The sequence below is a fragment of the Adiantum capillus-veneris genome, chromosome 23, assembly GCF_014529385.1.
Source record: "Adiantum capillus-veneris isolate H3 chromosome 23, ASM1452938v2, whole genome shotgun sequence".
NCBI lineage: Eukaryota > Viridiplantae > Streptophyta > Polypodiopsida > Polypodiales > Pteridaceae > Adiantum > Adiantum capillus-veneris.
Window position 1 is genome coordinate 8525215 of NC_140953.1, and position 15115 is coordinate 8540329.

General features: G+C 44.9%; 1 protein-coding gene across 1 annotated transcript in view; it reads left to right on the forward strand.

The window, feature by feature from the left end:
* Window positions 1-14762, forward strand: part of LOC147427392 (uncharacterized) — a 35759-nt gene extending 20997 nt beyond the window's left edge. Inside the window, exons 3-7 of the mRNA XM_086497313.1 lie at window positions 12708-12998; window positions 13088-13330; window positions 13467-13591; window positions 13685-13783; window positions 13917-14762. Coding sequence (XP_086353439.1) covers window positions 12708-12998; window positions 13088-13330; window positions 13467-13591; window positions 13685-13783; window positions 13917-14331 — 1173 coding nt within the window. The 3' untranslated portion in view covers window positions 14332-14762. The remainder of the gene's footprint in view (window positions 1-12707; window positions 12999-13087; window positions 13331-13466; window positions 13592-13684; window positions 13784-13916) is intronic.
* The last annotated feature ends 353 nt before the right edge of the window (window positions 14763-15115 follow it).

The window sequence follows — 15115 nt, forward strand, 5'->3', positions numbered from 1 at the left end:
ACGTCGTAGGAAACTATCCCAAGAGACCTTAAAGATCTATCCGACGAGAGAGAGAGAGAGAGAGAGAGAGAGAGAGAGAGAGAGAGAGAGAGAGAGAGAGAGAGAGAGAGAGAGAGGAATGCCTAGGGGCTGGCTGAAAAACACTAGAGGAAGAGGAGGGCCGCTTGGCCGATGCTGCGGGTTCCATTGGCACTTGTCCTTCTCTCCTGCTTCCTAGCTTCTCAAGCGCCCATAGGGCTGCATATAGAGGTGAGTGTTGTTGGGCAATAGTAGTAAATCAGCCCCCACGATTTATTGAAATTAGCCAAGGTCACTTATAATTGAAGTGCACTATAAGAGTGGGTCCACACGTGGACAAGAGGTGGTTCGTATTGTTAGACCAGCGGGTAGACAGACATGCGAATAACCTCCCAACCATCCTATATATAGGCCCCTAGTCCTCTTCCATATATAGACCTCTTTACTGCATGTGTGTCCGGCACATTGCCCGGGCCGTGTCCGTCTAGTCCTACCCTTGGCATGACATTACTCCCCCCTTGGAGAAGCGTTTTCGTCCTCGAAAACACAAGTGGTGGTATCTTCATAAGAACACTAATGTTGTCCACTGTGGCATCCCTCATGGAGCCAACGGTTCGTTGAAGCGGAACCCGGGTCATTGGGAGGTTCAAAGAAATCAAGAGTAACATCTTGATTTTCTACATTGTTGTCTCTGTGCAACCGTCTTGGTTAACCGACTCATAATCAAAAGAGCGTGAAGGCTCCATTTAGAACTCACTTGAGAATGCTAAATGAGTTATCACAACTAAGAGGTGTTTAAATGCATACCCAGGTTTCAGACTTTCTGAAGGTACTGGAATGTGCAATATAACCTCGGCTCATCTTTCCATGAAAGTACTATGCTGACATACTCATCAACAGCAACCAAGTCCTTGACTTGCGGTGGTTTCTTGCCAATAGTCAACCTCATCCAAACTGATGATTAAGGTTGATAACTTGAGAATAACAGGCAGAGACTAGAACTAGCCGTAACATGCCTTTCATCATATGAAGCAAACTCCAAACCAGAAAGGTAATCGATCTAGTTGTTTCACTTCTTGCTAACGTATGCACTTAGTATATCCTTTAGCGTGCTTTACTAACGTATGCACTTTGCATATCCTTTAGTACTAAATAGAATGCTTGTAAGCTGCCCATCGTACGCGGGATGAATAGCAACAATAAGAGTGAGGTGCTTTCCCCCAACCACTTACAGACAGTCGCCCACGACTGACGACAAACTATGACTCAATCATTGAGTATCTAGCCATATACTCGATATGGAATGGAGACAACCAACTAGGTTGAAAGCAGATTGGAGTTTCAAGCAGCCAATCACGAACACTCATACTCAGCCATCACCTTGTATGGCAGGGTGTAAACTCATACTAAATCTGCAAGAGAGATTGCACTGGCAGTGCAAAAAATTGCAGAAACAATAATGTCCATGAATTTGCATGCCGCTCCGAATAAATTTGTGTTAAACACTAGGGCCCATAACACCTAGTGTGCATGCATTTAACACAAACATATCCGAACCGCAATTCCATGACGAGACTTTCCACGGTACGTACGTGAAAGTCTTGCAACAAATTTGGACCATAATAGAATGTGACAACCCGATCACACCTAGGTACCAACCATGAGACATTCTCATGAATATAGCATATTTTGCAACAAAATTTGGACCACAACAGAATGTGACAACCCAGTCACACCTAGGTACCAACCATGAGACATTCTCATGTACATAGCATACTTAGCTATATGTAGAAACGACCCTCCGTTAAGGTGGTTTCGCAACACTTGTAATCGTAACAAGTTTGTACTTAGTATCCGACAATTTCTGGCCATTGAAATTGCTCCTGATACTGTGTGCTTAAAATGGTCGAACCAATGGATGCGACCAGCACCTAGGGACTTCGTCGCGACACATTGGTAAAAAGTTGGTGCCAGTGTCAGTCCAAGAGACTCATATTCTCCACATGTGGAATATGTCTCAAACAAGGATATCAAGAAAAGCGACATCCATCAAGTACGAGCTGGTACTTGTGTGTGGAGGTAACTGCAAACACTCCACGACAAGAGTGAGAGGGACTCTCATTATCATGCTCCACACTGGCTAAACTGAACTCCTTGAGTTCCTAGACCATGTTGTATCCCATGTGACAACATGTGCCAAATCGAACCACTACAACTAGGTTCGTAACAGCATAAGGTATAGTGGACGCTACGGTCCAAAATACTCTGTTCCAACATGCCCTTGGCATGGCTTTGAAACATTCAAGTGTATTTATACGACTTGCACTGGAAACCGTGGGTGTTGCTTGCGCAATCCAATCCCTTTGGTTAACATCTACGTAGTCAAACCCCTTGGTAAGACCCTCTATAGAAACTGCTCAACTAGTAGGCAATGGTAACCAACATAGTTAACCGTGTACATAATGATTGGAATCAACTCGAAAAGTTGAATTCGTCCACTACCGTGTGGTAGATTGCGGAATTCTTTCCTTGAAAGTTTAACTAGGAGAGATCAAACTGTGATCCTCGATGCCTATGGGGTGATTTAGCAGTCACCCTCCGGGTCGTACCCCAAACAATATGTCTATAGACACTCCGTAGTGCTATAGAGAGAGCAAGAAATCCACACAAGTGAACTGCCTAGCTCTTGTGGACAGCCATGCTGTCTCAACTGATTACTGCATATATACTTCCTTGTAGAGATCAGCTGCTGTGAGTTGAAGATTTATCAAAAACTCAACTTGAGTGTCGCACTGAAAACATGTAGTGCAAAAATGACACTGTAAACATCTTGAATGACAAGACCCTTGCTTGTCCATTAACGTCGATGTATACTTCCCTGGGTAGATCTGTTCACTCTTGAAAACAATCACCCAAAGAATGCCAATAGTTGGGTCTTACCCTTGGCCTGACAATGGCTCTTAGCCTGTGTGGCTCATAGCCCTTGTGCAAATTAGTGTTCAATGGACGTACCGATGAAGACTAATTTGAGTAGCATCTTAGCCACGTGCTAGCTGAGAGTTAGAGCACCTTGGCTCAGGCTGACTCACGAGCAAAACACGTATCAAAAGCTTCTTAGAAGATTTTCATTATTCCCTTAAAGAGAGAGAACGAGAGAGAAGAAGAGCATGCTGGGCTGCGGAACTTTCCTTGAACGACTATGACGTGTATAGTTGATTGCCATGCTCGTGTGCATCTTATGCCTAACGTGCAGCGTATCCTATAAGCATGCAACAAGTTTCTGCTATGACTCTCTCATTGAGAGAGGTAACAGATAAACACAACCACATCTTGATCTACCTGCCTTGCAGGGTCGTGATTGTATGAAAATGACTTAGCATTGGCACTTTGCCTGTGAAATAAGTCCTAGATTTAGGTTCCTTTTAGTGCTGTTGGGTGTTGATAGCAACCAACCATCAGGTTCAACAATCCATCACTTAGTCTGTCCTTGACAGAGTTGCGAGTGTGATAGCGGAAGCATAATGCATAAAGTGGTGGAATCCATGCCACCTGCTTAACATGCCTTGCATGCAAAAACGTAAGCCCTTGGCTACTATAACGGTCTCAAGCGTGAGAACCAAAACCATAAGTGCCTTGCACAGAATAAACTGGTAGGGATTCTGTGAGCTGACATTCCCTATTTTGCCAGTTCCCCAAACTTGTGTGCCAAAGCCCTTGATTCCAAATCAATGGCAGTATCTCGGCACAAGGGAGAAGCCGTGCTTCATGTAAAATTGCCAAAGCACTTTGCTTTACACAATGACAGTAATTGCCAAGTAAAGTGTAAACATAGAAAAAAAAAAACAAGAAAAACTTAAACTTGGTTAACCTGGTAGTTGTTGCTGAAACCAGTCTTCATGAAATTCCAAAGGAAAAGCTCGCGTAAAGGTGGCTCATAGCCAAATCTGCCGTGCGAGAGAGAGTTGTCGCATATGTATATTCGTCCTCTTGTATCATATACATCCGTCGTATACGGAATGAAAGAATCTGCAAACATTTTGCCAAATCCGTCCCAAGTTTGTATGCTCATAGCATATGCCAAACGTGGGGAGTCTCAATGCAAGATGAATAAATTGAAGCCTTGCTTCATAGAACTACATCTGGCCTCATTGCCTACAAATGCGATGGACGGCAGATGCCATAGCAAAGAGAATCAACCTTGTCGATCATGTACAAAAAATTGACCTTGTGAAAATTTCAGAGGGAAACGGCCTTGCTAAATTTTGCTACTGACTGCTTGTTCAAAGCAACCTTTGCTTGACGAAATTGCATATGGTGGTCAACATTGCATTCAGCTCCTAGCTGTGGATGTCAATGTTTCTATATTGCTTGCTTCTTAGCAAGCTGCAATGGCTTGGAAATGAGTATGCATCCAATTCATGGAGCCGTGCTCCCAGAAATCTTGCTTTTCTCCGCCTCGAGATAGCACAACGAGGAGAGATCAAAATTGAACAACCGACGTAAGACACAAACCGGTTTATTGGAGTGTCGCTCTAGGGAGCCTTGCCCTTGGAAAGTATCTGATGGTAAACAGTTACTTGAAATTATACTAACTGGTCGGCCTTGCCGAATACCGTAATCGAATATGTCACAGGCCCTGCCTGAGTTACCTTTGTATCAACAATTACCCGCCGACTCGCGTGTGGTGTCGAGGGATTGTATACTCAAGCCGTGCTTGATGTTGATCCCTCAACCAAACAATGGTTCTCATTAATCACCCGAATCGACATCCCATGGTGTTGATATCTTGCATGGTGCATGACCATGCAGGCCAAACATGTCGTAGCCGTACCGATTTGTTGCATTTGCATTAGAATTTCAGAGTTCCATGTTCTTGGGGGCTTCAAAAGAAAAACTGGAGGCCGTGATCGTGATGGCCGAGTTCTTGCCGATTGCCGTGCAAAGCGACTGTAGCCTTGAAATTCAAGATATGGAGTATTTGAGACAGAGTTACCCGGAACGCGGAACGGGAACGGCGACGGGCCTCCCTGCGGAACGGGGGAACGGGAATGGGCCCGGAACGGGAACGGTGCGGAACGGCAGGCTAAAAAAACACCCAAATATTATTTTTTTTAGCGTTATGTGTTTGAATACAAGTAGTATTAGAGTCCTTTGACTCTAATACCCACAAAAAACACGATTCGAAGACCATTAAACCTTATTATGACTTGATTGGGATGTGAGGCGCCCAGAGTACATAGCCAGATGAACAACAATGAGCAAACACAATTTCCATAGTACATACACAATGCTCTCAAATAATTGCAAGAGTAGTAGTCAGAGATAACACTTTGGAATTAATTATGGCTAACATAGTAACAAGCCTCAAGGGCCGCCAGCGGCCAAGGTGCTACAAAAAAACCAAAGGGGGGCAAAGTTCAAACCAGACTTCAGTGACCACAATACCAAAAGACTGAAGGTGACAAATACCATAAAGATGCTAGTAGCTACAAATGGCAAAGAGGGCAAGGCTCAAGCAGCCATACAGAAAGGTAAGGATAAATGGCAAAGACTCAAGACTCAAGAGCCACTAGCCTGAGAGGCCTCCCAATCCGTAGTAGCCGGCTGTAAATCATGCACATCCTCCCATTCCTCATCATCAAGGTCTAGGTCCGGCTCGATCTCAGCCACAGATGAAGTACCTGGTGTTGGTGGATGTGCATCTCCATCCGCCTGAGAAGCCTCTTGCTCCATCTCCCACTGTGTAAAAGGATCTGTCTGTTTGTCTGTACTCTTGCAAAGCATTTTCAAATTTGCGCTGACGAAGACAAGATCATTAGCCTTCTCCACTCCAAGCCGATTCCTCTTCTTGGAAGCAATGTGGCTAAAGGTACTCCACAATTGCTCCAAGCATGAGGTACTAACTGACTGGCTGAGAATACGGATCGCCAATCTCTGAAGCTTAGGGCCATCATAGCCATAGTCCTCCCACCAAAGCACTGAACCTATTTTCCTGCGATCAATCTGAGCATCTGGACTGCCAAATGACCCCCGCATCTCTCTGTACTGTCTCAGCTGATCTCTGACAATGCGTCCCCCATCTCTGTCTAGAACCATCTTGTTTAAGATCTTTGTAAATTGGTTCATGACTTCCCTATCTGTCTCTTGCCCTGCACCTTGGAACTCTGGATCCACCATGTACGCTGCCCCGTGTAAAGGAGAGGCATATGAATTCCACCTCGAGCTGCAAAGCGCATGGATCTCCTCATATCGCTCTCGAGCTCCTTTTCCTCGAGCTCCTTCCTCTTCTCGATGGTTACGTTGGCACAAAATTTCACCTCATGTCCCGGCACTCGAAGAAAGTGTGCCCTCACTTTGTCATGCCCCCCTTTCCGTGTGTAAGAGCATAGCTTGCATCCCCATGCACGAGAACCTCCCGCCGCCGACAAGGTGCCCTCCGAGGTCACTTCATCCCACCACGACCATTCCTTCGCCTTTTGAGTGTTGCCCGCATGAACGGAGGGGGTTGAACGAGAAGAAGAGGCCATGGATTATCCGTGAAAGAGAGAGAGCTTGATCTTTGAGGATTTGAGAGAGAGAGAGATAGCTTGAGAGAGGGCTTGAGAGAGAGAGAGAGGCTTGATTCCGTTCTTGCTTGAGGCTTGAGCAATGAGAAGTTGAGATAGAGAGCTTGAGACTCGAGAGAGAGGCTTCACGGTTCACCTCTTGGAAGTTGAGACCGAGAGAGAGAGTTTGACCCTTGAGCCTTGAGGGTTAGCCCAAGAGAGAGAGAGGTTATGGCTTGAGAGCTAGAGGCTAGGCCCCTATGGCTTGAGAGTTGAGACTCGAGAGTTGAGAGCAAGGGAGAGATGGCCCCCTTCAAACTTCCTTGATGCTTTGGTGAAGGGGGGATTTATATAGGGCTGTAAAATTTAAATGGCCGTTGGCTGCCCAAATCTCCCAAACAGCTATATTTTTAAAAGTTGAAAAACTGCCCGTTTCTGCCCGTTGCTGCCGTTCCGGCCGTTCCGTCCCGTTCCGGGCCGTTCTGCCCCATTCCAGCCGGTCCGTTCCGGTGATGGCCTGCCTGTCGGAACGGCAGTCCGTTCCGACGTGTTCCCTGAATTTTTGACCGGCCAGAACGCCGTTCCGGCGTTCCAAGGCCCCATATAGGCGTTCCCCGGTAACTATGATTTCAGATTTTTTGCATAGTTCTTGTGCAGCAAATTCCGGTCGATCTTCCCCTGTTGCTGAGATTGTACTTGAATCTCATTGCCGTCCGGAGCCATGGCTCCCATGCATCTCGTGGGGCTTTGCCCTTGGCCTGATCCTAGGGTTGCCCTTGGGCGCTCGTGGGCGGCCAAGCATAAAGTAAAAAAAAATTGAAAAAGAAATTCCTTAGTGATGGCGGCAGACACAGGCGACGAGGGAGAGTTAAAAATCCGTCTTGCAGGTCGCCGAAGGGTTCCATGCAGCTTGGCGCAGAGTCGACTTCACCCTGTCAGCCCAGCGCGAGCCCAACGAGGCGAAAAAAACATGCTATGGTCGACCTCGACTCGTCTCCCCTTCCCGACACAGGGGTGGCTTCCTGCGGGTCCCTCCTGAGTCAAAAACCCCGCTTGCTTGAAGCCGACTCCCGTGCTTCGACTTCATCCTCCTCTTCTCCATGGCACCGCATGCAAACTCATGCAAATCCATGCAAAGAAGCATGAGGGCCACGACCTTCCTTCACCGATTCCTTCACCGAATTCATCTCCTCCATAGAGAGAGAGAGAGAGAGAGAGAGAGAGAGAGAGAGAGAGAGAGAGAGAGAGAGAGAGAGAGAGAGAGAGCCATGCTTCCAGAGAGAACGCCATGCTTCCCTCCTCCATAGCTCCCTGCTGTCCCCTCCTCTCCACCTTGCTCTGATACCAATGTTAGACCAGCGGGTAGACAGACATGCGAATAACCTCCCAACCATCCTATATATAGGCCCCTGGCCCTCTTCCATATATAGACCCCTTTACTGCATGTGTGTCCGGCACATTGCCCGGGCCGTGCCCGTCTAGTCCTACCCTTGGCATGACACGTCTGCAGTGAATTGCTTATACTTGGCTGCTAAATGCCTCACAAGGGTGCCAGAACACTGCCTAGGTTGTCCTAAACCCCAGAAGTAGGAGTAACAGCTTGTCCACATGCACATAGGGTTAGATGTGCACGTGACTTGAGGACTTCCACTGAAAGCCATGAATCCTCGGTAGACTCCGCCTTGGGCCCTCATGTGTCTCTGTCAGGAGAATGAGGTCCCGTCTTCTCATCACCTCCTCAAGCCTTTGTGGATGTGTCCATAGATCCCCATTGCAACTCCAAACCACAATGTGAATCTCCTCATGTGTCTCATAGGCCGCGAGTCCCTATGCGATGGTCTTGCCATCAATGATGACCCTACCATCTCGGCTGTAAGTTGCAGCGGAAGTGAATGTTGTTATTGCTCAAGATGAGTGCTTCGTACTGTGCTCAAGGGTTCCTTTTACTTATGAAAGGGAGAGCCTTCCGTTCCTTTAGAGAGAGAGTGCAGTGATCACAAACAAAGTGAATGCTAATGTGAATGAAAGTGCTAAGACTAAGAGAAAGAGAGAGAGAGAGAGAAGAATACGATACCAGATGGTCTCCAACCCTCCTCCAAGGGAAAACTTCTCAAAAGAACCTAGTGCTGCATGCATGATGGGCTTAAACGATTGTAAATTGCAATAAGTTTCAAAAAGAAGCATTCCTTTGAAATGCTTGACAACAACAACGTTATACCATTGAATTGGTTGATGCTAAATATTTGCGTGCTTGAAAGAGCGACTTTAGTGTATTTTTCATTGGCCAATATCATAAAATCTTGGTTAGATTTCATTCTTGTCTTCGAAAAAACCGACAGATTTCCATGCATTTTAGCGTAAAGCCGGCAAATCCTCCATTTCTTGACCCAAAAACCAGGAGGATTGAAAAGGGGTCCTTTTTCTCATTGGTTTGGTGAAACAATATATCATTTTTAGTAAATGAGTATTCGAATAAGAAAACAGTCTCTGAAGATACCTATTAGACCTCTAGACCGAGCCCTCAAAGCCAATCCTTTTCCTGAAGGTATGCCTTACCGACATTGTTCTATGAACAAGAGGCTAATTACCTAAGAGACATGATGGGTACTGAATGTCATGCTAATGATTATGCTGTGTGCAATCAAAGGATATGCAACTAAGCTAAGTGCCTGGACATGCACGGCCTGCACTCACAAAGTTGCCAGAATACTTCCTAGGCTAACCTGAACCCTAGACCTGAGATAGCTTGTCCACATGCACATAGGGTTAGATGTGCACGTGACATCCCCTCCTTTTTAAAGTGAGGTACTGGTACCGAGCTGCATGGCTTCCTTGTAGTCTGCCAACAACTCTGGATAATCTCTGAAAAACACTTCATCGACCCACACTACCTCGTGGATTCCTCGATCCTTGAACTTCAAAAAGTAATGTCGCACTTGCTTCTTTGAGCAATGGTGAAACCGATGCAATAGCACTTGCTCCAATTTCATGACTTCAGCTTTGTCGATGATCTTTGGTTCTTCTTCTTTGGAAATGTCCTTTGGAGGTGTACCCTGAAACACTTTCAACCAAGAAACATGGAAAAGGTTGTGCATTGACCATGAGTTAGGCAATTGTAATTTCATAGAAATCTTATTGACCTTTTTAACGACAAGAAATGGACCATACATTCTGAAAGACAACTTAGGACACTTCTTTCCTACTTGCTTAAGACGTTGCTTCATGATTCTTAAATAGACCCAATCCCCTTCCTTGATAGTAACATCTCGATGATGCTTGTTAGCTTGTCGTGAGTAAGATTCGTGAGCCTTGCTTAGCCGAAGCTTCACACTCTCAGAAATCTCATCCAATGACTAACTTTTATCATTGGCATCAAGCATTTGACTAATCGAGTGAGTCAAAAGTGACTAGAACGGACGATCAAAAGCTACCTCATACGGAGTTCTACCAATGGCAAAGGAATAACAGTCATTCAAAATTACTTGGACCAACGGGAGATAGAGCTCCCAATGAGACTGTCGATCATGCACATATGACTTCGAAACATCAAAAGCCAAATGATAGTAAATTTCTGTTTGACCATCTGACTGCCAAAAATTGGACGTGAACTAACATTCCTATCTGAAACAATTGACTTTGGCAAACCACAGAGGGGGTACCAATGCTTAATGAACAACCGTGCTACATCCTGAGCAATTACTGTGGCCTTACAAGGAATCAACATGCAAAATTTGCTGAAACGGTCAACAATTGTCAAACATTGAGTGTTCCTTGAATGCAAACTAAGTGGAAGGTTAGTCCACAAAATCCATAGAAATGTTGTCACGTGACACATCCAACCCTATGTGTCCGTGGACAAGCTACACCATAACAGGGTTTCCGTCAAGTCCAGTCAGTCTAGATTAGAAGTGATCTGGCACTTTTGTGAGTCTATTCGTAGACCGTGCATGCCCAGTCACTTAGTGTAGATGCATATCCTCTGGTTGCACACCGCATAAGCATATAAGCATTCACATCAGATTCCATCAGAGTCAGTTTGGAGATTTTTCCAGTGACTTTAGCCTAATTTTCCTATTTTTGACATTTTTCACTTATTTATTAAGTGACTTTTGTTGGGAACTGAGTAGGGCAAATTGGGTAAGTTAATATATAAGAAAACCCAAGTTAGCACTCTTTGGCAGATGAGCAAGGAGCACAACAGGCCACAAGCAACAGGTACTCCCTCTCTCTTAGCAAGAACCCCTCAAGCACCCCCATAAGCCTAGCGTTTTCTTCATCGCCAGACACCTCCCCTCACTTGGCGTTTTTCAGCATTGCTTGACCGCCATAGATCTCCTACAGCCTAGCGCTTCCAAGATTGCCCTCAAGCTGCAATTACTTGCGTTGTTGGTTGGACCACGACAGCACCAACTCCTAGCGTTTTTGGATCGCCTCAAAGATGCAGAAAGGCAGCGTTTCCAGCCTTCTGTCGCAACAGCAAAGCAGCGTTTCCAGCCTCCAGTACAGCAGCAAAAACGCAGCCATAAACCTGAAGATACATCAGCGTTTTTCAGCCCCGAAAACAGCAGACGAATCAGTGTTTTTCAGCCTCAAAAACAGCAGCCAGATCTGCGTTTTCAGCACCCCCAAGCAGTCCCAGATTTTCAGCCATAGCATCTTTGTGGACAGAAGATAGAAGATCACCGATTTCAGCCCTTAAGTCATCGTCGTTGTCACCGTCGTCGTCATTGACTTAGTCCCAAGTGCATCAGTTTCCATGCATCATCATTGTACCACTTTGTGCAATCAATCGTAGACCACTCTCGCCAACGAGAGAGGGGCCTTCGGAGGAGGGTTTTACAATGTCTTTGGTGTCGTATCTCTCTTCTCTCTTTCTCTCAGTCTCATACACTTGCACGCACAATATCAACTCACTTAGTTCGTGATCATAGCACTCTCCATAAAGAACGGAAGGCTCTCCCTTCCATAAGAACTAAAAGGAACCTTGAGGAAATATGGATCACTCATCTTGAGAAAATACAACATTCATTCGGCTGCACCTTACAAATGTCGTGAAAAGGCCCGTAGGGAATAGGCAGTGGCAGCAAGAGGCCTTGTTGCTTACCCCGAGGAGCTTTTACCATTTTGGCAAATGGTGCACTATGTGACACAACAAATCACATCTTTTCGCATTTTAGGCCAATAAAAGAATCTTTCTATTTTTTCCAAAGTGATGTTCATTCCCCTGTGCCCACGCTGAGAGAGTCATGAGCATCGTGCAATATGGTTGTCTTGAGAGAAGGAAACACACATAGACGGTGACGAAAATACAATAAACCTTCAGAATGAGATAGTTGCTGGGCCCTTGGGAAGCAAGAGCCTGCAACCAGTGCTTACCAAACTCGGAATCTGCATACTGGTTCTTCATGATGTCGAAAGAGAAACTGTGGATCTTGCCCTGAATAGAAACTGTGGATCTTGACTCAAGAGCCAGAATCTGTCCTTTGCGACTTAACGCATCTGCAACAGGGTTAGCTTTACCAGACTCATACTCAATTAAACCACCAAATTGCTCAAAAGAGTGTGTAGTATACAGTGTGCAGAGTCGCGGTGCAGAAAACGAATTCGGGAATCAGCAGCAAAATAATCCATGCAAGTTTCGCTCAAGAAAAGGCCCCAAAAAATTACATGCCCCATAACGAGCTTCCTGAAAATCAGAAATGCCAGGAAAGGTTTCGCGGTTACCAATGGGTCTAAAACGGCGTTTCGTGCAACTTATGAAAAATCTGTCTCGAGTCCTGATCTAAAAGGCTGTCTTTTAGGGGTGATTATGACTTCTAGAGTCAGAGAAGGTTCGTATTTGTATTTGTGAAGATTAGAAACCTAGTGGTTAAAAGTCTAGTTGGCCACGTTTTGTTCTGGCTTTGTGCAAATTGGCTGCTCCATTTATTGCACAATTTCATTGAGCCGAAGCAAGAGAGGCCTATGCCATTACAGTTGCCAATGAAGCTTAGAGCCCAAGAATCATAGAGGGGATGTGAGAGCTGGGAAGCAGGTGATAAAACTTGCTCAAACATGTCGCCTTGTTTTGGAAGCATATGTTGTAGGAAATTCAGGACACCATGCATTGTAAAGCTTGCTAACTTTGTAATTGTACTTTGGTAGATCATTGGATGGCTCAAGCATCAAAAGTGGTGGACGATTACCGAACTTGATTACAATCTTCAATTGGTTGCATATGCAAAGATTGGTGAGCCTGGGAAAGTTAAAAAAACTCTAAACAGCATGAAGAAGGCCGGATTTCAACCAAATGTGGCATCTTATACATCTCTCATAGAAGCATATGGGAATAAGGGTCTCTTTTATGAAGCAGAGGGCATTCTAAACCAAATGCTTGAAGAAGGTCCAAAACCGACGGCACTCACTTATCAGACAATAATTGGTGCCTTAGTCAAGGTAGTCAGGCTCCCATTGCTCATATCTCCTTGGACTAAAATAAAATTTCAAGTGGTTTTTATGTGTTGGGATTCTTTTTGTTATTTTAGGGACATAGGTATGAAGATGCAGACAGAATATTCAAGGACATGGAGTCGGACAACATTGTTAAGCCTGACCAAAAATTGTGTAACTTGATGATTCACTCCTATGGAAAGCGCGGGATGATAGACGAAGCTCTCCATTTATCACGAAAAATGAAGGCTGTGAAAATCCCTCTCTCCATTGTGACATTCAATACCTTGCTTTCTTGTCAGCGTTCTGTAGATGCTGCAGAAAGTGTTTTTAAACAGGTATACCCATTTCCTGGAAAATTTGGTGTGAGGGTCATTAATTACAGGATATTTCACAAAATGGGATTGATTGAGCGCTAATGAGGTGCTCTGATGGAAGATTTTCTGACATCTGACAGGTCTTTGCTCATGTCAGATGCAGCGCAATAATATTGAACCAGACGTCATCACCTATGCTGCTCGAATAGGGGCTTTTGCTAGGGCCAGGAGAGCTGAAGAGGCACAGTATTTTTTCAAAGTGATGTTGGACTCTGGAATCAGGTGCTGTCTTTTGAAAGGCTCTCCAGCTACTCGTGCCATAACAATTATGGGGCCAAGCTGAGTCATTTTTAACTGCTTATGGTTCTTATGCAGACCAAACCGCACGGTATACAATGTCCTATTGGATGCGTATGCCAATTGCAGGATGCCTGCTGAGGCAGAAGCTGTACTCAAAGATATGAAACGTGATAAGTAAGTTTCCTCGTGGATTCTTCATGTTTAAAAGCGAGTTTGGCACCATTATTGTACCTTGTCATGTCTTATTACCAGCATTTTGCGCCAGTTGGGGATGCTTCTCATTCTGTCTGTTCTTGTGGATGCACAGATGCAGCCCGGATGTACATTCATACACCACCCTGATGAATGCATATGTGAATGCGTGCGACATGGCAAAAGCTGAAAAGATTTTTGAGAGGATGAAAGGAGCACAGATTGAGCCAAATATTGTCACCTATGGGACAATAATCAAGGGCTATGCAGACAGAGGGGATTTGGATGCAATGATGAAGAAGTATGATGAAATGATAGGAAAGCAAATAAAAATCAATCAGACCGTGTTTACGACAATGCTGCAGGCGTTTGGGAAGTATGTTGGTCTAGATAGAGCTAAAGATTGGTTCCAGGAGGTGGTTTCATCAGGTCTTGAACCGGACGTCAGGGCACAGAATACTCTACGGGGGCTGTCAGATCCATTGCATCGGAGAGCAGAAATCGAGGATTTTCTGGATAACCTGCCATGATACTTGCTTGGCAGCTTATTTCTCTTTGCTCGTGAAGAGTACCATTATCTTTTGGGTGCTTATATAAGACCCATTCCTTTCAAGCTCGAGCAATTTTTGGGTTCGTTTGTGAGACCTATTCCCTTAGAGCTCGGCAATTGTTCTATATGTCATCGTCCCTCTTCTCTATGTAAGGACGGGCTTAGTTGTACAGAGGGGTTGTACAACAAAGATTTTGTAGCTGCTCCTTGTTTTAGGCTGCAAAAAAAATCATCTGGTCTCCTCATTTGCTACAATGGTCCCCGTTTTTGAGCGTGTGGTTGCTGAGTAAATGATGGTAATCAAGATAATCGGCATCATGATCTTATGCCTCTGCTTCATATGAAAACTATCTGTACATGCTAGCTCATTCAGATGGTAATGGGGAGGACCAAACTCAGTTTCCTACGATATACTGTGAAGTGAGGATGTTCGCAGTTACTTCGCAAAATGGAGTCTTATTTGTTTCCATTCAGTGACAGAGGACTAAGAGTTGATGTCTCTCCTTTGCACAAGGCTGTCATCACGTTATATTCGACTTAGCTTCTCCAATAGGCTTTGTCTATCACTGAGACGCTTCGATTGTTTGCGTCTTTTGTGCTCTTGGTTTCCAACCCATTATGTCAAAACTCAAGTCCATTATACAAACCATTCTGAAGAAAGAGGATTTTTTTTTTTGTTTTTTTTTTTGTATACAACCCTGTCATGTAGCTCCAAACAAAGCAACCTCTCTCTTAAGTATTCCTCTCTTCAGAACTGATCTGAG